Source organism: Monodon monoceros, unplaced genomic scaffold (genome assembly GCF_005190385.1).
Source record: "Monodon monoceros isolate NGI ecotype Baffin Bay Population unplaced genomic scaffold, NGI_Narwhal_1 Super_Scaffold_5, whole genome shotgun sequence".
NCBI lineage: Eukaryota > Metazoa > Chordata > Mammalia > Artiodactyla > Monodontidae > Monodon > Monodon monoceros.
In genome coordinates this window covers 82,053,751-82,080,599 of record NW_021703782.1, presented here as the reverse complement: position 1 = coordinate 82,080,599, position 26,849 = coordinate 82,053,751, and the positions used below count along the sequence as shown (strand labels likewise).

The following is a 26,849-nucleotide window of genomic DNA, read 5'->3' as shown; positions in this document are numbered from 1 at the left end:
TTATACTTAGAGTAGGTTAAGGGGTTGGAGAGGGGAGTATGCAGGAGGGGCACCTAATCTAGATTTAAGGGTCAAGGGATAGTTCCCAAAAGGAAATGACTTCTACGGTGAGACTGGAAAGATGAATATTAGGCAAAGAAGAGTTCCAGGTAGAAGGAACAAGGTTCAAAGACCCATGCATGGAGGGTAAGTGTTAACAGTAGATTCTAGAGAGGTAAAGAGGATTTTACAAGCAAATATAAGAGAACTTTCCGTATAATTTCTTACAACTGCATGTGAATCTATAATTATCTCAATAAAAATTTCAATTTAGGGCTTCCCTGGTGGCACAGTGGTTGAGAGTCCGCCTGCCGATGCAGGGGACATGGGTTCGTGGCCCGGTCCGGGAAGATCCCAAATGCCGCAGAGCGGCTGGGCCCATGAGCCATGGCCGCTGAGCCTGCGCGTCCGGAGGCTGTGCTCCGCAACGGGAGAGGCCACAACAGTGAGAGGCCCGCGTACCGCAAAAAAAAAACAAAAACAAAAACAAAAATATCAATTAAAAAAAAGCATATGTGAAAGTACTCTGTAAACTGAAAGGTACCTTAACTATTTCAGTATTATTACTAATATTCAACTGTATATTGCTACAGAGAGCAAAGTTAGAAAAGTCATTATAATGGAAATAGAACTACTAAGGACAGCTAGTGACCATATTTCAGTAGTTGGCCAAAATTTGGGAAACTGTGATTCAGTACCTTTCACATCTGGTCGATATTGTAGTCCATCATCTTTCTTTCCCAACAAACTAGTGTCATCTGCGTCTGTAAGAGAAAAGTTTTCAAATTAAGATACATATGATGTTTAAGTCACACCAGGACACTCCTAAATATTCCAAATGCTCCAGGTCCTTCCCAACTCTCTCCACTTATCCTGCTCACATTTTCTACCATTCTCTTGATCTATTGTGCCACTTCTATCTCAGCCTCAAGGCATCCCAGATATAAACGCGCTCTGCATGATGAAGTCTAACTTCACTCAGACTTCAGCTCAAATATCATCTCCTTAAAAAGTCTTCCCTGAAAAAAAAAGTCTTCCCTGTGCTAACTGAAATAACACATACCCTGAAGAGAAAGGATTAGCCCTTTCTCCAAGGGACAATGGTCTCAAGATTTACCTTCTCCCACCAGTTTCCCTGGAAAAATATCAGATTAAGATAAACGTGGAACCTCAACTGTGTTATCAGACAAAATTTACTATAAAAATGACCACTGACTGATTAATTGTAGTAGGACAGAAAGACTGTACATGAACCATAAACACCTGTTGAGAAGCACAAGCTTCAGCTTCCCAGTACTAGCGGTGGGGGTGGCGGGGGGGGGCGGGGGGTGGGGGAGGAATACTCAGGTGTAAATGGGAACCAAGACAAAAATTAAGGACCAGCTACTCCAAACTCACTTCTAAATCGGCATGAGTTTCAATTAACAAAATCCTCAAATGACCAACTGTTCTGAATTTGAAATTCCAGACAGTACCGTTCAATCACGTACCAGTTCCTCAGAAAAGATATTCTCTCTCTAAGCTACTCTTTAACCTACCTACACTCTAAACGCCACCCCATGAAAGAAAAGCAAACCATACTACTTCTTCCACCTGTAAGGGGTCCCTATCAGCAGTCTCCTGTACCATGTGCACACCTGACCCCCACGTGGCAATCCTATGATGAGCTTCTTGGGCATTCTTCGGTAGCTTAGACCACAGATACTGCCATCAGTTGCTCAGTATTTCACAAATAGCTTGCTATCAGTATAAAGTAGCGAACTTTGGCTTGCAACTTTCTTCCCTTAGCTCAGATAAAAACATATCCCTTTAATAAGTCCAAAAAAGGGATGGGGCCTAGAGGGAGGGTGGGTTAGACCTCGTAAGCAGGAAAGATGCACAAGCCTAGGCCATGAGAATGTGTGGGGCCCTTGTTTGTTACTAGGAAATGATATATTATTGCAGCCCATGTGTGTATTACTGAGGGAACAGGTTGAAAAACTGTGCCTTTAGTGACTGGATACTTCTAGTAGGAAAAGAAACCAAAATTCATTCTTAGTTGGTATCATGGCTTCTAAATGATGGCAAGAAGAGAAAAAGAATTTTAAACTGAAGGTAATAATTTTTCCTTATACTCTATAACTTCATGCCAAAATCTCTAACAGTATATAATATGTAGGAGCAAAAACTACAGAGAAAATGTGAAAACAAAGTAAACTATTATTCTCTAGAAAAAAACATGAAAAAAAATATGGTTGGGACTTTCCTGGTGGGCCAGTAGTTAAGACCCTGTGCTGCCACTGCAAGGAGCACGGGTTTGATCCCTAGTCCAGGAACTAAGATCCCACATGACACGTGGCGCGGCCAAAGAAAAAAAATATGGTAATACTTATAGTTTTACTATAATTAAAATAAGCTAATTCTTAAACAACTAAAATCATTACAAATTTGAGACAACTTTCAAGAACTATAAATATATCTACAAGTCCATGTTAGGACCAGCTTAGTAACTAAATAAGTAAACCAAGACCATTGTTTGTATCTTGAGATAATGAAAATAAGTGGGGGAAAAAAAGCTAAGTTAGTGACAGAACAAAGAAATTCTAAAATATATAGTAATAAAAAAATAAAGCATCAAAGATTTCTCATTTTCCAAATTTGGAACACTACCAAAATGTACAAATAAGACTGCAGAAATGTGATATTCAATATTAAAGACAGGTCTCTAGATAAGTAGAATGAATTTTACCTGTGCAATGACCAAGATGCCTTATATCAATTTGTTCTTGTTTTATACAAGATGCTTCTCGAACAAAACAGGGATTGTTATAAGAACTCCCATCAGAAGCACACACAGGATTAAAACTGTATCCACTGCAATCTATATTACATACACACCTGTTGGAAAAAAACAAAAATTACCTATATTTTACAACGAAAGTATTTCACAATGCTGTAACAGCAAAAATGAGCAATTATTTTTTTTTTTTACTTTTTAACTTTTTTATTGAGGTATAGTTGGTTTACAGTATTACATTAATTTAAGGTGTACAACACAGTGATTCAATATTTTTAGAGATTATTCTCCATTTAAAGTTATTATACAATATTGGCTATATTCCCGGTGCTGTACAATATAACCTTGTAGCTTATTTATCTTATACATAGTAGTTTGTAAGCAATTCTCTTTTTCTGCTTTCTGTAACAGAAGTCAATACATTGTTTTAAGTCACTGATAAAAGTTTAAGCAAAGTGACTGCTCAGCTAACAATTTCTTTCAGGTGAGAATTTAGAGATAATTTCATACAGATATTATTAATCCAGTGGTTTCTCTAAAATTTTCATATCTAAAGATAATAATCAAGAAATGTCAAATGTCAACAACATTAGTTAGAAAGCAACATGGTATAGCAGAAAGGACACAGAATTATAAGTCAAATGTCATGAATCGGTCTTCCTTGGTGGCGCAGTGGTTAAGAATCCACCTGCCAATGCAGGGGACATGGGTTCAAGCCCTGGTATCGGAAGATCCCACATGCCACGGAGCAACTAAGCCCGTGTGCCACAACTACTGAGCCTGCGTTCTAGAGCCCACGAGTCACAACTACTGAAGTCTGCGCACCTAGGGCCCGTGCTCCGCAACAAGAGAAGCCACTGCAATGAGAAGCCCGTGCACTGCAACCAAGAGTAGCCCCCGCTCTCCACAACTAGAGAAAGCCTGCACACAGCAACAAAGACACAATGCAGCCAAAAATAAAAATAAATAAAATAAATAAATTTATTTAAAAAGTCATGAATCTAAATCCTAGCCCAACTAATAACCAGATTTGTGTCCATATTCTCCTTCTAAGTCTTAGTTTACTGATCTGTAAAACAGAGGTAATAATATATATAACCTTACCAAATAATTGGGAAGATTAAAAAACATAATAGATATAAAACATGTAAAATAGAAGACTCTCAAAATTGTTTCCTAGCTGCACATCCACCTGTAAAACTGAGTGTCCACTTAACACTGAGACTGCATTATAGAGAAGGCCAAGAAAGTCCAAGGTATCATCACTCCTCTCAAGGACAGTAAAATCTAACTGGGAATATAAAAATAAAAAACACAGAGACTCTCCTGCTTCCAGCAACATGGTGAACTCAGAACCTGTACTAATCCTCCTAATGAAAACAACAAAAAATACTGGACGAAATATTTCAAAACGTCCTCAAATGCATCCATAAGTTGTCAAGAAAGCAAGGAGGGCTTCCCTGGTGGCGCAGTGGTTGAGAGTCCGCCTGCCAATGCAGGGGACACGGGTTCGTGCCCCAGTCCGGGAAGATCCCACGTGCCGCAGAGCAGCTGGGCCCGTGAGCCATGGCCGCTGAGCCTGCGCGTCCTGAGCCTGTGCTCCACAACGGGAGAGGCCACAACAGTGAGAGGCCCGTGTACAGCAAAAAAAAAAAAAAAGAAAGCAAGGAATTTTAAGACAAAAGTTATATGAAGACAGGAATATAGAAAGGTCAGTTAAGTTTACTAAAGCTGATTTTCACCTTGAAGGCATTCACCAAACTAGGTAAATTCAATTATCAATTTTTTGGTTTTGTAGGCCTCTGAGAACAGAAGATGAATAATACTGACCTACGTAAGGTAGAGAGTCTAAAGACCCTAGAGAAAAGCATGAGGGTAGAGTATAAATGAGATGCCATATTCCAAGGGGACTGTTTTAAAGGAAAAAAATATTCTGCTGTGGTTTGTACAGCATTGAAGAGAGGGGGAAAAAAACATCTCCCCAAGAATTCAAAAGTATAAGCCAGCCCTCACATGAGTAATTACAACTTAAAATACTACTTGGGTGTTCTGAAAAACCTCAAGTCCAGAATTTATTTTAAAAGTCAAAGACTGGAAGGGGCCCTAGACAACTGACAAAAGTAAATGCAATCCTCTCTGGAGAAACCCAACTTTATTATCCTAGACCTCAAACATTTCCAAGATACAGTTCTGAGCAAAACAAGTATATCACACACATGCTCACTCACTCCCATACCCACAAGAGACAAGGAAATAAAACACCATGGGCAGAGCAAGCTGATATGAAAAAGAAACAAAGAGAACTTCTAATAAATAAAGAATGCACTGTTAGAAATAAAAAATTCATGGGCAGATTTAACAGGAGATTAGATAAACTGAAGGTGAATCTGTGAACTGGAAGACAGGTCAGAGGAAACTACCCAGACCATGGCAGAGTCAAAGAGACAGAACATATGAAAAAAAAATTAAGAGACATGGAAGACAGAGTCACAAGAGCTAATAAAAATCTGACTGGAGTTCCAGATGAGTTAAAAGAATAAGGTGGGGGCAATATTCTCAGCAATTTCTCAAACTTTCTAAAACTAAAGAAAGATACTAATCTAAGTAACCAAGAAGCTTAATAAATTCTAAACAGGATTATTAAAAAGGAATCCAGACAGTGAAATATCACAGTGGAATTTCTGTAACAACAGCAACAAAATAATATTTTAAAAGCAGCCAGAAAGAAGAGAAAGATTATATTCAAAGAAGCAAGAAGAGAGACAGGTGTCTTCAAAAGCAATACTGAAGCCAAATTGTTTATTTATAGCCAAAAGACAGTGAAATAATACCTGCAATGTGCTGGGATAAAATAGAATTCTACGTAAAAAGATCTATCTTTCATGGTTGAGTGTAAAATAAAAATAATTTGGAAGAAGTAAAAATTTAGAGTTTGTCACCTGTCAACTGTCAATAAGGGAAATTATAAAGGCAGTAGAAAAATGATCCTACAAGTAAGATCTGAGATGCAAACATAAATGAAGAACAAAAGTATAAATATATAGGTAATATTAACAAAATACTGACAATATAAAACAATGACAACAATGCTAGGTGCTGCTAAATTTTTTTTAAAACAGTAAATTAAAATATTGATAGCATACAAATTGGGAGGGACTGAAATTACAGTATTTTAAGAAGAGCAAAGATATTGATGAATTTTAGACTGCGATAAGTTGAATAAGCATGTTAATGCTAAGGTTACCACCAAAAGGAGTATGTATAACACTGAAACTAATAGAGAAAAAAAAAATTCAAAAGAATGCAAGAAAGGAGAAACAAACAGAAAGCAAGACAAAAGTAAAAAATAAGATTTTTTAAAAATCAAAGTACATCAGTATTTATTTTATATATATATCTTTTTTAATTCTTACCCTTTATTTATTTATTTATTTTGGCCATGCCACAGGGCTTGTGGAATCTTAGTTCCCCAACCAGTGATTGAACCTGGGCCCAAGGCAGTGAAAGCGCCAAGTTCTAACCACTGGACCACCAGGGAATTCCCTATAATATATTTAAGTGAACTAAACTTTCTAGTTAAAATACAAAGATAGTTAGGCTGGATAAAAATACAAAAGCCAGCTATATGCTGCTTGTAAGGTACATATTCAACTGTAATGATATGGGTAGTTGCCAGGGGCTGGGGGAGGGGGGAATGGGGGGGGTTACTGTTTAATAGATATAGTTTCAGTTTTACAAGATTAAAAGAGTTTTGGAGATGGATGGTGGTGATGATAGCACAACATTATGAATGTATTTAATACCACTGGACAGCACACTTAAAAATAGTTAAGATGGTTAATTTTATTTTGTGTATTGTACCAAAATAAAAGAATTGTGAGAGATATATCATACCTGGAATGGAAGAAACCTAGTATGGCTATATATCTTGTCTATATATCTATATATATGTCAAACATAAGAGACTTCAGGGCAGAAAACATTTATGAGAAAGAAGATCCCTCATAATAAAAACTTTTATTCACCAAGAAGATATAATAATTCTAAATATTTTTAAACAGCCTCAAAATCTATAAAGCAAAAACTGATAAAATCACAATGAGAAACAGCCAAATCTACCATAGTAGATTTGAACGTGCATCTCTCTGTAACTCATATATCAAGCAGATAAAATATCAGTAAAACTGAAATAACTAGAGATGAAAGGACATAATGCTGGGATTTTCTTTAAAATACTTCCCCCAAAAAAGGTGGAGGGAGGGCTTCCCTGGTGGCGCAGTGGTTGAGAGTCCGCCTGCCGATGCAGGGAACATGGGTTTGTACCCCGGTCCAGGAGGATCCCAAATGCCGCGGAGTGGCTGGGCCCGTGAGCCATGGCCGCTGAGCCTGCGCGTCCGGAGCCTGTGCTCCGCAACGGGAGAGGCCACAACAGTGAGAGGCCCACTTACCGCAAAAAAAAAAAATTAATTTAAAAAATGACATAGAACTTGGAAGCATATAAAAACAATATATGTAAAAACATGTTCAATCTGCTCAATAATCAAAAAAATGTAAATTTAAACCACAATGAGATACCATCACATTCACTAAACAGCAAAAATTAAGAGAACAATACCAAGTGTTTACAAGGATGGGGAGCAAAGGGAATTCTTATCCTCTGCTGAAGGGAGAACTTACTGGTACAACCACTTTGGAAAACAGGCATTACCAAGAAAAGCTAGACATGCACATGCCCAATAATTCCACTCCTGAGTAAGGCCCTTGAAAATCTCTTACACATGTGCACCAGAAGACATGCATATGTTCACATTGCTCGTGAGAACAGAAGACTGGAAACAATCCGAATGTCCATCAACATTAAAATGGACTATAAAAGGATGTGGAAACGTTAAGCAACTGAATTCAACTAAGCAACTATGAGCATTAACATGAATAAATCTTAAAAACATAATGCTGAGCAAAAGAAGATACACATAGTATGATTCCACTTATACAAAACTCAAAATCAAACAAAAGCCAAGTAATATATTATTAGGAGGGTTATCATGTGATAAAACTATATGGAAAGCAAAGGAATGATTTCCACAAAATGCAATAGAGTGGGTGGATCAAAGAAAGATGCAGCTGGGGAGGGTCACAGGGCTGGGGACAGCTCTAAAGTATTTCTTGGCTTGGAAGGCAGAAGTCACAATTTGTTTCATTTTTGCACATTAAACTAAATGTGTAAGTTTCTCATAAACTTTTCAATATATGCTGTTTCACAATTTAAGAATTAAGGCACCATAAAAAAAACTTTAAATTCATAAGAATATTTACTAACAAGTCAAAAATGGCTTTTACATTTTTAAAGGGGTGGGGAGGGAGAATATGTGACAGAGACCATATGTGGCCCCCAAAATGTAAAATATTTACCATCTGGTCCTTTATAGAAAAATTTTGCCAACTCCAGGTTTAAGGAATAAATGGTGGCCAATGGAAGAAAGTATTACAGAACAGTTTCAGGGATGAGAAAAGGCTGAGCAACAAAGGCAAGATCCCGAACCAATCTAGTAAGGAGAAACGAGGGACTCAGAAGAGGGCACTGCAGCTCAACAGGAACCTCCTTGATCACGTGTAGAAAAGGTCCATGTAAGACCAAGAGCTGTGAGAACAACCATTGCTAATGTTTTCAATAGCACGTGACAAAAGAAAATGAAACTACCATCTCAAGGAACGTCCAGCTCAGCGAAACAGTGAGGAGAGGAGGACAGTATCAGACCCTAGAGGCTGCTGACACTACTGATTACAGCGGTTCCCCGTGTTTGCAGACTGGCAACGGCAGCAGAGGGCAGGATGCTCAAGCACAGGAGTGTGCACTAAAATGGAAAGAAATCGCTTCAGCAAACACGTCAAATTCAAAACATTTAACAACCATTTACTCTGCACCTACTGTGCAGGGATAGTCACATTTGCCTCTTTAATCATGACAACAAATTATGAACAGGGAAGCTGAATATGAAAGACATTAAAAACCCTTAGATCACAAATCTAATGAGTGACTGAGATGGTGTTCTCCCCAGTCATCACAGTTGTCACATAAAACAGACATCTCAGCAAGGAAAGTGACAGATGAAAGGAGATAAGTAGTTATTTTCCACACTTATATCATGAAAAATCTTTTCACTAAATTGGTCTTGCTTTTCTCTCAAACACACCAGGAACACTCCTGCCTCAGGGCTTCCCCTCTTCCCGGAACACTTTTCCCTCAAACATCCACTCGGTTTGATCCCTCGCCTTTTTCAAGTTTTATCTCAAAATATTAAAGAACAGCTAAAAGTTAAATCACTAAGCATCCATTTAAGAAATTAGAAAAAGAGCAATGGAATAAATCCAGTGAAAACAAAAAAAGAAGGGGAAAAATATAGATGACACGGATATGGATATAGATTTATAGATACATCTAAACAGAAATAGAAAAGTTACAACAGAGAAGATCAATAAAGCCAAAAGTTGGTCCTTTGAAAAGACTTTCAAATCAACAAAGCAGGATGAGAGAAAAAACAGTATCTGGACTTAAAAAGACTACAGATTATGGTTTAAAAGATAATAAAAGTTTATTGTAAACAACTTTATGCCAGCAAATTTGAAAACTTTGGTGAAATGAATAACCTTTAAAAAATATTAACTATTAAATTTGACCAAAAAAGAAATAGAAGCTGAATGGTACTAAAATCATTAAAGAAATCAGTTTAAAAAATGTCCCTCAAAGACAGCATCAGATCCAGGTGTTTTGTTTTTTTTGTTTGTTTGTTTCTTGTTTTTTTTTTTCAGGTGTTTTGTAAAAAAGAGTTCATGAACACATTCATTCCAGTCATTCAATAAATAGACATTTCTATTCTTACACAAAATCATCCAGAGAATAGAAAGAACACTTACTAATTCATTTTATAAGGCCATATAACCCCCAAAACAAGTTAAAGTAACAGATTAAAACTCACTGAATAAAAATGAATAAAAGAAAACCTCATACTTATAGCAGATAGAATACCAATAATGCAAGCCACAAAAACATACTGCAATCATAAAACAAAAATAGGATGCTATGAAAAAGGAGCACCATGAGAACAAAATCGAGCTCTTAGAAATTAAAAAGTACAGGAGAAATGACAAATTCAAAAAAACAGCAAAATTTTTTCTAAATAGAAAATAGGAGAGAAAAGAAAATTAAAGGACTAGTCCAGAATGTCCAGCATCCAAATAACAGAAGTACCAGAAATAGAAAAGAGAGGAAAGGAAGTCATCAAAGAACTAACTGAAGAAAATTTCTCAAATCAGAAGTCAGTAAGATTCTAGGAACTGTGAAATTTCGTTATACTGAGGACCAAAAGGAGATTCTACATGCTTCGGTAGAGAGAAAACAAATCATATACAAAGGACCATGAATCAGAGTGGTTTCAGACTTCAACTGGAAGCTAGAAGCCAACAGAGCAATGCTTTCACAATTCTGAGGGAAAATTATCTGCCACCTAGAATTATGCACTCCCCAAGTTATAAGTCAAGTATTAGGTGTAGGATAAAAACACCTTAAATATAAGGTCTCACCTTGTACCCTTTCTCAAGAAGCTACTGAAAGATATACTAAAATGGAAGAGTAAAACAAAAAAGTTAAAGGTAAAAAATGCAAGAAACAGGATATCCTATGTAGGAGAGAGGTAAAGGAATTTCTAGGATGATGCTTGTGGTATAACAAAAAATATGTTTAGGGCTTCCCTGGTGGTGCAGTGGTTGAGAGTCCGCCTGCCGATGCAGGGCACATGGGTTCGTGCCCCGATCCGGGAGGATCCCGCATGCCGCGGAGCGGCTGGGCCCGTGAGCCGTGGCCGCTGAGCCTGCGTGTCTGGAGCCTGTGCTCCGCAACGGGAGAAGCCACAACACTGAGAGGCCCGCGTACCGCAAAAAAAAATGTATGTTTAGTCTTTGTCCCCTGTTCCTGGCAGAGCTCCTAAAACCCTTGGAACTTTGACAAAAGAGTCTTTTGTATGCTAATGAGATGACTCAGCTCTTTCCTTAATTCTAAGTCATTTTAGCAAATTATAGAACCTTAAGGGAGGTCTTAGGAACCTCCAGATTCATAGTATCCTGGGCAGAAGTGCAGGGAACCTCGTTTGCAGCTGGTGTCTAAAACGGGGGCAATTTGTGGGTCTAAGCCCTTACCCTGTGGGGTCTGTGCTGACTCCAAGAAGTGCATAAAGAAATGAATTGTAGGACACCCAGTTGGTGAAGGAGAAATGGAGAACTGATTGTTGTTGGAAAAGACACAACATTGAAGGAAGATTCCAAGATGACAGCTATATTAAGAGGGCAACCAGTCCACATTGAATTTTGTTTGTTTGTTTTAATTTTTGGCTGCGTTGGGTCTTCACTGCTGCGCACGGGCTTTCTCTAGTTGCGGCGAGTGGGGGCTACTCTTCATTGCAGTGCGCAGGCTTCTCACTGCAGTGGCTTCTCTTGTTGCAGAGCACGGGGCTCTAGGCACGCGGGCTTCAGTAGTTGTGGCACGGGGGCTCAGTAGTTGCGGCACGGGGGCTCAGTAGTTGCGACACGCGGGCTCAGTAGTTGCGACACGTGGGCACTAGAGTGCAGGTTCAGTAGTTGTGGCGCACGGGCTTAGTTGCTCCACGGCATGTGGGATCTTCCCGGACCAGAGATCGAACCTGTGTCCTCTGCATTGGCAGGCAGATTCTTAACCACTGAGCCACCAGGGAGGTACCCACACTGAAATATTGATAATTTCACTCTGTGGACAGTTGTATTGCTAGATGCCATTACCAAGATGCCTACTGCCCTCTTTTTAGCCAGAGAAGAGAATGCCCAGGTAAGCCTGGCTCAGACTCTTAATTGTACTTGCCTTGATGAAGTTCCTGCTCTCCCCTTCATGTCAACTACCTGAACCAAACGAGCACACTCATTTAACTGACGTGCTTCTGAGAGCTGAAGGTCAGCTACAGTGAGACTGGAAGTAGAAAACACAGAGCAGTCCACTCTCTGACCACATTTCTGCCAATCATCCATACCTGGTGACATGAGAATCCTACCAGATGTCTCAACTATGAGCCCTATGACATTCCCCATAACACTCAGGGTCTTGCCCACCCACTTCCCCAGAAGGGAATCTTGTAAACCAGGAAGCCAAAAGTCAGACTCTGACACAGACTGTTCAATGTGTCTTTTTCCGTAAGCCTTCATCTAACAGTGCCGGCTAAGTCAACACTCGGTACTGTGAATTTGGCAATATTCTATTTTGTACCCTAGGTGTTAGGTATATAGATGTAGTATTCTCTAAATTGCATGTGTATGTTTTAAACACATCTGTATGCAAAATGTACATTTTACAAAAAAAGTTTTAAATAAAGAGTAGAGCAGTATGTATAGTGCGCTGCCATTAGTTTAAAAAAAGGAAAGAAAGAGAATTCGTGTACATACATGCTTGTACATGCAAAAAATACCTCTGGGAGATTAAGAAACAGATCACAGTGACTGCCTCTAGTGAAGACAATTGGGTAACTGAGGATCGGGGTGGGGTGGGAAACAGACCTTTTACTGTAAAGCCTTTTAAAGCTTTTGAATTTCTAACACTATGAATTTCAAAGGCATGAATGCATACATACATACATGAATAAATTCAATGACTTCTCTGATTTAGCTCTAGGATTTTGGCAAATCACAACTCTGAGTCTTTAATAATAGTAATAGTGATAATACCTCAAACACTGGTGACAGAATCAAATAAGCTTTTGTAAAAAGCCCGTTGAAATCATCAAATACTATGTATATCTGAAAGGTATTATTATTGAAAAATATCTATCCTGTCTCTTCCTTTCCCCTTACTGTACATAGAAAGTGTCATTCCTTCTCCATATGGTAAGTTTTATTTAGCAGTTAGGAAAACACTGGCTTAAACTAATTCATGTGAAGTTATTTAGATTTCATAAACACCTAATGAAGACTGCAACTTGTTTTTCTCAAGACCAAGGGAGGAACACAGAGTTAGTCACCTAACTCATAGGGACTGCAGAAACAGCAAGGGAGGCTGCTAGGAAGAGGTGCTAAAGTCTTACTTCATCCAAGCTGGAAGGAAGAGTAGGAATGAAACAAGTAGGTATACAGGGGTGGGACTTCAGGCAGACAGAATAACAGAGGCAAATCATCAAAGAGTAACAGAGCATTCAGCAAACTGCAGGAGGCCATGGGGATACTGTGTTCTGCATTTCTGGACAAATGAGCCTGTCATTATTAACATCTGGGTTATACTTGGTATAAAATAACGTTTAATAGTGTTTATTTCCTGTTATCAGAGCCTAATGGACAACATACAATTATTTTCCCATTATAGTCTAAGGGGCCTTGGTAGAAATTTATTAAACCTAAGTAGTTTTAAAAGTCTAGATTCCAAATATCCAGAGTCAGGCAATGTTAAATGATGAAAATTATTGTCATCTCTGATTAGGAGGAAAGCAGAAGCGCAGAGTAGATAACGGTAGAAAAGTACTCCTTTGGTTGTTCTTTTTTTTAAAAAGTATATGCAACTTCCAGAAAGGAGGACGTTAATGGAGACGACAGATGTACAGCATTACTCTCTCTGTTTAAACAACAACAAAAAAATTTCATTCCACGTTCTGAGGGAGAGACTTATCAGACTGTGATAGTGGCCAGTAACTGTGTCCAAACAGAAAATGGTACCATAAATGACAAAGATGTCCAACAGGTGAATTAACTGCTTCTCAACGTTGTCTGTCATACTGCACACCTACATGATTCTTTCTCTGAGCAACTCTGACAGCTTACATCACTCAGGGGAAAAGGGAAACAGCGTCTCCAAAATGACTGACATCAAAGAGGCAGAAGAGCAGGGACAATTTCCATAAAGCACATGGCAGACAAAGTTCAAAGGAATAATTGGAGGTTTTTTATAACTCGCCTGTACTGACATTATGCCAGATGATTTTACAGACTATTCAAATCGTTCATGGCAGGGATTTAGGTCAGGTATATAAAAGGTCTACCTGGCTGAAGGAGTTCTATGATTATCTGGTCCCACTGTCCAGACAAACAGCTGAGGGCTATCTTGCAGCAATAACCTCAGCCTTGGACAGGTTAGAAATACTGTTTAGATAAAGAGGGGGTGTGATTGCTACGATTATGTAGTTTAAGAAATACAATTTTCTGTAAAGCAGGTGTTGTTTCCAAGTTTTAAGACTAAGCAGAAAAAAAAAAAGGCTAAGCAGAAAGTCTAGCCACTGTATGTCACAACGGTCGCAGTGGAATACTGAAACCTCACCCATGTGGGAGTCAAATTTCTTGGAACCTCAACTACCTCGCTCTAGGTATAAATTCAAAAGGTAAGCATCAATGAAGATAGCCATCACAAACCCATGCAAAGCCCCACGATGCCATTAGAGAGACACAGTGTGCTTCGGGAAGAAAGAGGAAAAAAGCCTCTCACAAGCAAAAACAATTTAAATTATAAATAAAATAGCCACTGAGCAGACAAGAGAGACAAAATTCATGCAGTATCTGAAGTTCATACACTCCACTAAGAACCTATTTACTCTGATTTTACATTTAGAATTTATTCCTACATTAGATATAGTTTCTACAAGCATACTGTTTCCCATTTCAGGGAAGCAGAGAGGCAATTAATAAGTTGGAGTCATCTACAGTCAGAATCACTGACAAGGCATACTGACAGCACTCAGATGCAACAGCGAAGAGCCTGACATGGGAGAAGAAAAATCATTTTTATAAAACAATGTAGAACCCAAAACACAAAGCAGAATGGAGCCTTTAGTAGGCGTGAAACAGCTACCACTAAAAACATCAGTGGCCTCTGAGAAGATCATCGTATTACACATGTGTGTGCACAACAGAATGGATAAATCTCTTGTCATGAGACCTGTGTTCTGGTTCTGCTGCTTGATCACAGCCATTCAGCTTCTTCTGAGCTCAGCTCCCCCAGTAAAATCAGGATAATACTTCCTTGCCCTACCCACTGGACAGACTGCCATAAAGAGCTGAAAAAATAATCTATATAACAGCATTTGAAAAATGTAACAAACTATACAATATATGACTCTAAGAATATGTTAGAATGTTTTGTATACTGTTTAAGACAATATATTTAAATCAATTTCTATTTAAATGGCTAAATAAAAAACTACACTTCTCTTAATAGCAGAAAATTAACTTACATGGTACCATTTATCCCCTCCCCCAAATAGCCAGTTTTTTTTCCTACTATTAGCAAAAAGAAAAGAAAGAGTTGTAAAGCAAGAGAAAGATTTTAGCATCTGAAAAAGGATAGATATATATATGTATAACTGAATCACTTTGCCGTACACCTGAAACTAACACAACATTGTACATCAACCATACTTCAATAAAAAAAGAAATTTTAAAAAATAATAATAAATTAACCAACTACAAAAGGAAAAAAAAAGATTAGCTGCCCTTTGGAAACCAGATAGGTTATATATAGCATTTCTTTTGATAGGAAAGACATTTCAAAATGAGAAAAGATAAAATATTTTTTTTAATGAAAATGAATACCCATACCTAAAAATGTAACATGAAATAAAATATCTATTATAGTTACATTACAGAGCAATTTTTTTAACTGTAGATCATAATCAGTATGGAAAATATTAGAATACATTATTTTTAGTAAAGGTTAAGTATTATTTTATAGAATTTTGTTTTACTTAATATCTATTATTACTATGTATATATGTACTTATTTTCTAGGTAAAGGTACAGTTTGCTTCCTTAATGTTCTCCTATTATTGCATCAATTTCCTGGCCTGGTCTTGGCTGCCTGTCCCAATCTATCCATGTGCTCCTTAGGAAGCTCCTCAGCCTGCATGCTCCTTACTATTGGTAAGCCCTTCCCTGGTCTATGCCCACTTTCTTATACTTAGAGCCTGTACCCGCAAGAACAGCAGTTACAAGTTCTCAAATAGACACACACAAAATGAATTTAGTATATACAACAGAGTTGCTCTGATTGGGCATAGGCTACATATTCCATCAAGAAAAGGGGCACACAGAAAGATGTGTATTTTATCATACAGATGTCATACTTGGGGCCACCTCTGAAACTACACAGAATCCATTCTACTTCCCAGCAAAAGCTCTCTATCTCTTTCAATTAAGGGATGAAAAATGAAAGCAGAGAAATGTAAAAAATAGGACTGAGGAGAGGTACTGTCAAAGGAATAACAACAGATCAACTGATCAAGCCAATCAATCACTGACAGCTATTCTGAATCTGAACACTATTATAGAACAGTCCTGAGGAAAAATACTGAAAAGAACCAAATATCTACAAAAATACACACACACACACAAATGCTGGTGTTTCATCATGCATATCATCAGTACAAAGAGAGAAGAAGAGAACATAATACCTATTACCTGTTCTCTCTGCAAGTCCCCATTGCTATCATTTCTCTCATGTTCTACAGGCCAAAATCTACTTTGGAAAACATGTTCTTACAAATCAATCCACTCTGATTGAAACAGAGGGACATGTCAATCCAAGTGACCAATATGCAGAAACAGAGCAAACTCAGGGTTTGCTGAATTCACTTTTTATTGACGGTGTCTTTTGCCAATTCCCACCTACTTTCAAACATATATCAAGTAAATTATCAGACATTTAATTTTACCAAGTGCCAGACAAATAGGTGATTCTGTACCAAAATACTGAAAATATGGTTACCCTGATTTGTAAAACTCATTCCGGGCATAAATGCTAATTAAACCATACTACCATTGATCAGTAAAAGGCTCAAATAGGCATTTAAGGGCTGAATAAAACATGAGTCTGGAAATTCACAGTGAAAATACATATAAGTAAGAAAGAACATGCAAATCTCTATAAAATAAGTGCTGTAAAATATGCACTAAGGGAAAATTGAGGAAGTGAAGAAGATCCATTTGTATTACATAAGGTCCTAAAGACAGCATTAAAGCTTTTAGAATCAACTATGCAAAAAGCAAGCACCACAGAGAATTGAAAGAAGGTTGAGACTGGGAATAAACAAACAGGAACCTGATGAAAGGAAGAAACAAACATAACTGTGTTGATGAGGTCTATATTGTTACTACTCCACCAAACAACACCCTTCTCACAGGGAGTGCACAGGAAATTGGACAGACAATGCTGTCCAGCTACAAAACCCACCTTAGTGAAGGCTGAACATGAGTGAGAAAATAAAACAAAATGTCAATCAGTGCAGCTGAGATTTCCAGAAATAATTTTTACTTATTATATAATATTTACTTACTATCTCTAAAATTTTGAATGTTTTGAATTTTTCTTAATACACTGAAATACATGAAAAGTTTGTGTATAAAAATGCAAGTTAAGAAAAACTGTTTATCATTGATACTAGTTAAAAATATAATAGTAAGATAATTCCAAATAAGAGCAATTCTGATGAATAAAATTAGCACTTGGTATAAAACATGTAAAACTATCAGTGAAAAAAAGGCAGTGGCAAAATGAAAAAAATTATAAATGGATTTCCATTCTAAAACACTTAAATAGCTATAGTATTATATCAATTTAAAAGCCAGTAGACTAGCATTAAACAAAAAAAACATAGAAGGCACACACAAAATACACAGAAGCAAATTAGATGATACCTTTCTATAATATAATAACGCTGATAATTAACCTCCAAGTAAGTGTATCCCCTTCCCTCAATCAACTCACCCAACATTCTCTGCATCTTCATCACACTCAGCTTTATATTTGCAAGTTCCACACTTGGAGTGTTTTCTGTGAACTTCTGCCCCTGACCCTTCCTCTTCTGTTTAAAAAGAAAAATTAAATTTTCAACCAAAAGTTGGGATCCTTTCCAGATATGCTTCATGTTTTCAGCAGCCATTATCCTATTTCTGGGGAAAATGTACCCAAGCTCTTGAAAAAAAATCAGTTCCAAAAATCTATCAATGCTTGAGTCCAAAAATGTTGTCAGTACAAGAGTACAACATATTCTGTGAAAAAAAAAAAGTATTGGGGCTAGAAAAATAATCCCTTAACCTATGTACAACGGAACAGTATGCTAGATTTGGTTGATTCTTTAAAAGAATTACCATAACATCAAATAAGAGAGAGGAAAAAAAAAACATGAGCAATAAATTTAGTCCAGCGATTACCCTATTGAAATAGCCTGTGCAATCCAGGTTAGCAAATAAGTGATTAAACAAAGCAGAGTCTAACCACTACCTTTTCCTCACATCAGTTTCACACCTGCCTTAAAAATTATCTCCAAATTTTGAAGAGGAAAGGGGTCTATTTACAAAGGACTTGCCCTTTTCTACTTTACCACCTAGCACAGCCAGCAACACCCAGAATACAGAAGGGTATGCATCTCCTATGACCCAGCACAAAACAACAGTGCATACCACCAGCCCCCAAGTCAGCTCATATCCCACATTTAGGGAACCCTATACTCCTGGGTCTTAACTAGAGTGGATCCTATCCTGATAACCTCAAACTGGGCAGGGAGATCAGTTCTGAAGCCAATTTAGGGATTACAGTTTACTCAAGGGATTTCCCAGTCTGGTTTGGGAAAGCACACCTTACTGAGGGGGTGTCAATCAGCGGAGAAGATGTTGTAAGGAAAGCACACACAAACCTAAGTGCCTGTTTGGTACTATTACCAAACTCGCCATTTTGTGTGTCTGCCTACACTTTAAGTAGAAATCCTCCCCAAATTCTAATGAATACTCCCGAAACAATTCCAGGGAGCATAATCCTAAGTATTTCTAAGGCCTCAGAAACATAATGAGATCTAGAAACCATACAGCCACCATGAGCTCACTAAAGTTTGTATATTAATCTGAGCAAACCACTTAGCCTTTCTAACTCATACTCCCTAAAAAAAAATTGCCAACAACCAACATCCTCAGGGCAAGATATCCAGTATTTGTACCATATAAGCAAATCTGGAGATCAACTTCCACTTCTTTAACATAGTAACAATGACAGTTTCCTAACTGAATATCTGACCACAGGGGCTGGACCACATGATCCTTTAAAGTCCTTTCCAGCTTTAAGATCCAGAATTTATGATCTCATCCTTCACACATGATCACGAAGTTTCTGCTTGAACATGTCCATTTAAATTAAATTCTATTGTTGGACAGTTTAAATCTTTTTTTTTTTTTTAAGGTCTAACTGTCATCCTTGAAATTCTTTCTCAGAACAGTTCTACTCTCTAGGTGACCTTCAAAGTCCCTTCCAACTCTAAAATGTTAGGATTCTATGAAATGTAGAAGGGTGGAGTAAGGTTTCAGATAGTACTGAAAGGATCACAACTGTAGTTTTCATTTGCATAAGTGTGAATTTTACCAGAGTATGTTTTTTCTTTTAGTGCATCCCCAGAGCACCTCAAACTTACTTTGCATACAGTGGATACTCATTAAGAATTACAGCCTCATTAGACCACGAAATAGATCAGTCATTCTCAATTCTAATAATTCAGAGTAAACTGAATTACCAAATGTTAGTTTTTCAAACTGTTTTTAAATATTGTACCTTGAAAATTCCTTATGAGCAAAAATTTGTAAGCAAGGGATGGGAGAGTGTTACATATACTCTGGTCCAAGCTAAAATCATCTGGGGATGATCCTAAGGGGAGGGCACCTTGGTGTAACTTCAGTTTAACAGGAGCAACATTTCCCCTTTGTCTGACAACAAACCTATAATGAAAAATAAATGCAGGAAAAAAAGAATGCTAAGGGCTAAGGGGGATAGAGGGATTGGGGGTGATAGCTGAGGGGTACAGGGTTTCTTTCCGGGGTAATGAAAATGTTCTAAAGTTGGCTGTGGTGATGAATGTACAATTCTGTGAATATACTAAAAGCCACTGAATTACATGCTTTCAATGGGCAAACTGCATGGTATGTGAATTTTATCTCAATATGGCTGTTTTTAAAAAGTGAAAGAAAAAAATACTTTTTTAAGGGGTATTTGAAACTTACCTCCCTCTCCAGATCCAGAACCATTATCTGAGAAGAAAAATAAAGAATGAATATGAATACTTTTACTGGAAATCTCATATTATCAAGTAGTAAAATTTCTTATCAAAAATCAAACTGTGGGGCTTCCCTGGTGGCGCAGTGGTTGAGAGTCCGCCTGCCGATGCAGGGGACACGGGTTCGTGCCCTGGTCCAGGAAGATCCCATATGCCGCGGAGTGGCTAGGCTCGTGAGCCATGGCTGCTGAGCCTGCGCATCCGGAGCCTGTGCTCCGCAACGGGAGAGGCCACAACAGTGAGAGGTCCGCGTACCGCAAAAATAAATAAATAAAATCAAACTGTGATATCCATTCTCATGTAGCCCCTTTTCTCATTTTTTCTGGATATCTAACAGTTTATTCTTATATACTTATTTTGTACCTTTCTTCAAATATAAATTACTTGGACACATAATCCATACCTCATACATCTTTGTAGCCCATTCAGGAAATACCCAGGTGCCTTGTACAGAGTAAAAACCAATAAATATTATAAACTAAATGGCTAAATAGAAATAACTTTAAATAACTCACTTAAAAGGTAGAAGAAATTTTTAATTTTGTTAAAGCTTGAAAGGAATAAAGAATAAACTGCTTTTATTAAAAAGGGAGGAGAAGAGCTTTGGGTCTTGCTCCAAAAATCTTCTTCATTAAATCTGTGGATAACAGCCAAAAGCCAAAAGATATGAAAAGCCCCAAGGTTTAGAAGGAAAGAACCTCAAGGTTGAGGTTTTCATATTACTGATGAAATTAACTTCCTCTAGGAAACCTCACCAGAAGGAATCTCACCAAGGTGTAGGTGAGAAACTTGTTACTAGTCAAATTAAAGAGCCTCCCTCAAAGTTACCAGCAAGAAGCCAGAGTAAAATGTAATTAATTTAAAATATGTATTTTATAATCCTAAAAGAACCAACATATGGCGCAGAGCATGCTGAAAAGAGGGCAATGGTGTGGTATCATAAGTGTGGAACAGAGATGGCAAGTGATGAACTTGACACTTTACCCAGCACTTTCTAGTGAGGAGGATTTCCTAGAGAATCCATTCCAGTTCTTCAAATAGTTCTCTAGAGTGGGAGACACCCTCAACAATATCGCTCCCTTCCCCACTTCCCTTCCATGTCCTGCAGACTAGAATAAAAGTCCCAAACGTGGTAGAAACAGGAAGAACTGGAAAAAAAATACATATTTTATGTAGCATCCACTTCAACTCTTCATGGGATTTTATACAAAGTCTTACATTGTATTCATTTTGATTGATCAACCATAAAATAATTATATCTTCTCTGAGAAAGTAAAGAGGAAAAGAAAGAGTAAAAGAGTAGAAAAAAAGACAAGGAAAAAGGGAACTCAAAAGTATTTTTATTACCAAACTTTGCTTAGGAAAACTCTCTTTTTCCCTTCTATTCCATATACATTGACTGGGTACTTATTATGTATGCGTTAGACAACATACACATAATAAGTAAAAGGTAGATATAAACTGATAAATAAGACAGTTCCAGTGCATGACATACTTACTCCCGATCTTTTTTCCAACTAATGTCCAATTTTAATAAATATAATTATCTCACACCTTCCTTAAGGGTCATTTAAAATTCTGAAATAAATTAAATATACTGTGACTATTCTGATAACGAGGTTGAGTTCTTCTTGTCAATCATATTTTCACTGGACACACGCCTTCCCCTGCCCCAACCCTGGGATTATGATATACCTCCCTAGGCAGGATATAGTACTTTCCTGTTGAGAAACAGGATCTGGCCAAAGGCAGATGTGTTAGATAAATGAAATACAGTACGATATTTACATAGAGATATGCACAAAGTGTGAATAAACTCTGCCAGGAGATACCAGAGAAGAAAGATTTCACAGAGTAGAAAAGGCTTAAGCTCAATCTTAAAGCGTAAAAAAGTTCTCAAATAAGCAAAGGAGAATGTTGTTCCTAGCACAGGGAATAGGACCAACACCAGACCAAATGACATGAACAACCCTGGCCCCAGCCAGAAGATAACAAAATCAATATAGCACCTTATAGTTTAGCTCATTCAATTCTCACTTAACCCCAGGAGATGACATCCATCACAATTTAGGTATGTAACTGGGGCTCAAAGCAGCTAAGTGACTTGTGTAAGGTCATACAGTAAACAAGAGCTGGAGTTACTTTAAAGCCAAGTCTTGTAACCTTAGTGCAGTGCTCTTTCCAGCTCTTTCCACTCTGCCTCCCAATGCTTAATATTCACTGCTTATCAAAGCAGTTCGTGTCTTAAACTTCTCATAAAGGATGCATAATTAATTTGGGATTATAAAGAACTCCATATTCCTTTTTAGTTACTAAATTAAGTCTGTGAAACATAATGCACTTAGAGAAGTGTATAAGAACCACATCAAATGATAGCCTAAGAGCATCTAATTATTTAGTGTATGGAAAAGAATTTGGCCTTGCCCAAAGAGAGTTTTGGCCTTCGCCCTCAGCTTCTAGAAGGCAATCGATGTTTAGGAAGGGAGTTGACCACATCAGACCTTAGGGTGGGACAAGCCACACTCAATACTCTTAGGGCAAGGGCTGGCCACACCAGAAACACCAACCACACAGTTCAGAGTGGGGGCTTTGAGTCATGTGGTATTAGTGTACCCAGAGTTTGAGATCAACCACATGGACCATCAATTATGCTTATGTAATGGAGCCCCAATAAAAACATAGGCACTGTAATATACAAGGAGAGAAAGGAAATGGAGTAATCGTATAAGAATAGTCTCCACCTTTACTGCTAACCTTCATACAATAATTCTATTACAATACCTCACTCTGCATCCCTGCCCCCAAATACAAACGCAAGTAAGATACTAATATTAATGCCTTCCAAAATTAACCATTACCAATTCAGGAAGGAAAAGACAAGGAAGAAAATACAAACAATTGGGGGAGGTGGATGACTAGGGCTAGCAAACAGAAATGAGAAGATATAAAAAGAGAAGAGATTGGACAGAGACACATCCTGGGATGCCACCAATGACTTCCTATGGATACTCTCCACTCCTTCCCCACTCCCCAAGATAAAAATCAACAAAATGGATCCCATAGCATTTCCCACCCCAAATCTTATCCTGTCTTATATTCAAACCATAAGGCAAAAGATATGCAAAGTCCCCACCAAAAAAAAGCATTAAGCATTAAAAACGTCCTGAGAAGTAACAGTCAGTACAAGACTACCTGGGGTTAAAACGCAACGTAAGGGCTTCCCTGGTGGCGCAGTGGTTGAGAGTCCACCTGCCGATGCAGGGAACACGGGTTCGTGCCCTGGTCTGGGAAGATCCCAAATGCCGCGGAGCGGCTAGGCCCCTGAGCTATGGCCGCTGATCCTGCGCGTCCGGAGCCTGTGCTCCGCAACGGCAGAGGCCACAACACTGAGAGGCCCGCGTACCGCAAAAAAAAAAAAAAAAAAAAAAAAGCAACGTGAAATGGAGGCAAAAAAGAGCTCCCCCATTCCCCACATAATCATCACCAATCCATACAGCAGTTTTGGGAATAAACCTCTGACTGGAAACTTCCTCTTAAAAGTATGGCAGAACCATTTCTAACATTTTTTCAGAAGAATATCACACATACCAGAGTAGCATGGTCCCCTTGCTACTACTGTTATCTCTTTCTGGTGCTTACAAGCAGCCCTTCTGAGGAAGCATTCATTTTGGTACGTGTCCCCATTTGATCCACAGACAGGAATATAATTTGTATGGCACTGCAAAAGAAACAAAAATAAATTCTCAGACTAGGCATGAATATTAATAGTTCATTTCATATTCATGAATGCAATACCATAGTATTATGACATACTTCTACTACAAAAGAGTTTGTTCTTTTATTTGGTTTTTAAAAAGAAGAGTTATGCTTCTTTCTCATACCTTTTTTCACATTCATAATGAAAATTAACTATCAACTATCCATAAAAATGAGAATGAAAATCCCTATCCTATCTACATCATTTGCTTGTGATCCAGAGAGATAATATAAAAGGAAATGCTTGCCAATGTTTGTCATGAGCACTAATGATGTAATGTCATTTCATTATTATCAAAATTCACTTATTCAATACGTCTAGTACACAAAGTCTTAAGGTAAATGCTATAGTAGAAAAATGAACTCTGTTCTCAGAGACCTTACGATCTTGTTAGCGAACCATATAAATAGGAAATACATATATATGATCATGTACTAAATCAAAAGTGTAGACAATAAGTGTAATATCTAATACCTATTACTGTAAACTGAAGTATTCAAGAAAAGCCTCCTCAGAGAAAGTGAAATGTGAACTGGGCCTTGAAGGATTAGTAGATGAAAAGAAAAAAGATGATTCATGTTGGAGAAATGACACTGAATTGGTATGTTTAAAAAACTTTAACACTTCTAAATGTCAAAAATATCATAAAGAACTAAAGTTTTAAAATCTTGGGAAAATAGTATAATATGACATAACTTATTACTAAAAGAGAGACAGTACAAATTAATACAAAAGATAAATTTACAAAAAATAACAAATGGTCAATTAATATATAAAAAATGCTGAGTTTCACTAGCAATCAGAGTGGTACATGAAAATGCGATGCTATTTTTAGCTTATAAAGCTGGTCATTAGACAAACAAAAAATTCAATTTGGTGGACATACCAATATACCTGTTGTGCTAATTTAAACTGGCTCAATCTTTTGAGAACATAATTTAACAATACATTTCAAGAGTTCTAAAGAAGAAATGTGATTTTTTTATCTAGAGTTACACATTTAAGGATATATCTGAAGGAAATTATTGTAGATGAAAATTTATTACAGTCATTTCAAATAGAAATGTATTCATATCTAAAACACAGAAACAACCTAAATATCCAACAAGGCAATATTTATTTAAACCATGCTATACCTGTTCAAGGAGTCACTGAGCATTACCCTTTATAAGAATACTGTGTGACAGAAAAAGATAATGTTAGGTGAAAAGTAGGTGATAATACCATATATGTAACTTCTGAGAATTTTGTGCCCTTTTTCTTTTTTTGGATGCGTTGGGTCTTTGTTGCTGCGTGCGGGCTTTCTCTAGTTGCGGCGAGCCGGGGGGTACTCTTCATTGCAGTGCACAGGCTTTTCACTTTGGTGGCTTCTCTTGTTGCGGAGCACGGGATCTAGAGCACAGGCTCAGTAGTTGTGGCTCACATGCTCTAGAGCGCAGGCTCAGTAGTTGTGGCTCACACGCTCTAGAGAGCAGGCTCGGTAGTTGTGGCGCACGGGCTTAGTTGCTCCACGGCATGTGGGATCTTCCCAGACCAGGGATCGAAGCCGTATCCCCTGCATTAGCAGGCGGATTCTTAACCACTGCGCCACCTGGGAAGTCCCTGCCATTTTTAAATGTATTATCTAGTCCACAAAACTGAATGCAAATTTCTTAAATAATTCGATAATATAAAATAAAAATATAGCAAGAAAATAAATTACATATATATACACATATATATCTCAATTATTTAGAAAAAATAAATATTCATAGAGTAAATCCTGGAAGAAAGCACCAATAAATTTTTCACATTACTTGTCACCAGAGTTTTTTATTTCCATGTATATGGTTTTCTGTATTTCTCAATTTTTCTGCAATGAACAAGGCTTACTTTTATCATTTATTTACTTTCTAAAAAGTGGTCAACTTACTTTATGAATCATAAATATGGCATGCTACCCCAGGTCAAACACTGGTAAAAACAATTTCTAATAAAATATTTTGTAACCAAGTTGATTTGCTATACAATATCAGCAGACTCCTACATCAACTTTAGTTAAAATTAAAATTTTACTTTAGGATGCCTTCCTATACTCCTCTAATTCTTCAAGGATCACTTACTATATTCTCTCCCCTAAAATGTACACAATAACTTGTATGATGTCTGCAGGAATCAATGTTACTCTGTAATTATACAATGTATAATTAGCAAAAAAGACCATAAGCTCCAAGATGTCAAATGCTAAGTCTATGGACTTCTCAAGCCAACTCTTGACTGAACAAACATTTAATAACTTTCTAACGTAGGGCTTGCAAAGGTGCTAATATCGCCCCCTAGGGGTGGGTGCCCCTATGGAGGCATTTTTGGTTGTCATAATGAGAAAGGGACATTACTGTCATTTAGCAGATGGATTCCAATGGTGCTCGATGTACTGCAAAGGAAAGGATAGTTCCACACAACATACATACCATACAACTCCACACAACACACATACCATACAACTTCTGAATGCATCTCTAGCCATTCATGTAAGAACTATGGTAAGGTCATATACAAATAAGACTGTTCTAGCTTCTCCTAATAGCTTTTATTCTAGCATCCACCATACCTCTACTTCTTTGTTTTCAAATACTACTAGTATGAAATTGCTGCTGCTGATCTTTTTAAAAATCCAAATGTTCATTATAAGTAAGTATAAGCATCTACTATATTGTCTTCTAGTGTAATCATGCCCAAACATTTACATTTTGAAATACTTATTTTACTATAAATTACTTTCATTTCTCCTTTACATTGCAAGTGTATATTATAGTGATTTCTTTAATTATGTGTTTATGTAGGCTACATTATATACAAATTTCATTTAAGAATAGAAAAAGAAATGGAATATAAATTATTGGTTATAAAAAAGGGTTATTAAGTCTGATAGGGCTGAGAATCTATATGGTAATAGCTAAGATTTATTGAGGAGTTTCTATCTAGTAAACGCTGGCTACAACTTTAAATGTCCTAAACTAATTTAAATATAACAATCCTGCGAAGCACATGACTTAGTGCTTAGAGCTGAGACTCTGAAGTAAAATGCCAATTTCAAATCCTGGGTCGACCATCCATGTGACTATGGGCTAGCACCAGTGCCATTTCCCCTATCTATAAAATGGTAATTATACTAGTATCTACCTGATAAAATTGTTATGAGGACTAAATAAGA

At 37.4% G+C, this 26,849-nt stretch overlaps 1 protein-coding gene across 2 annotated transcripts in view; it reads right to left on the bottom strand.

The window, feature by feature from the left end:
• TMEFF1 (transmembrane protein with EGF like and two follistatin like domains 1) overlaps nt 1-26,849 on the bottom strand; it is a 148,159-nt gene that overhangs the window by 27,209 nt on the left and 94,101 nt on the right. For both annotated transcript variants that reach the window (XM_029203775.1, XM_029203768.1), the window contains 5 exons: nt 23,488-23,617; nt 19,847-19,873; nt 17,571-17,667; nt 2,768-2,916; nt 738-803 (listed from right to left, as the gene is read on the bottom strand). In XM_029203775.1, coding sequence (XP_029059608.1) covers nt 738-803; nt 2,768-2,916; nt 17,571-17,667; nt 19,847-19,873; nt 23,488-23,617 — 469 coding nt within the window. The remainder of the gene's footprint in view (nt 1-737; nt 804-2,767; nt 2,917-17,570; nt 17,668-19,846; nt 19,874-23,487; nt 23,618-26,849) is intronic.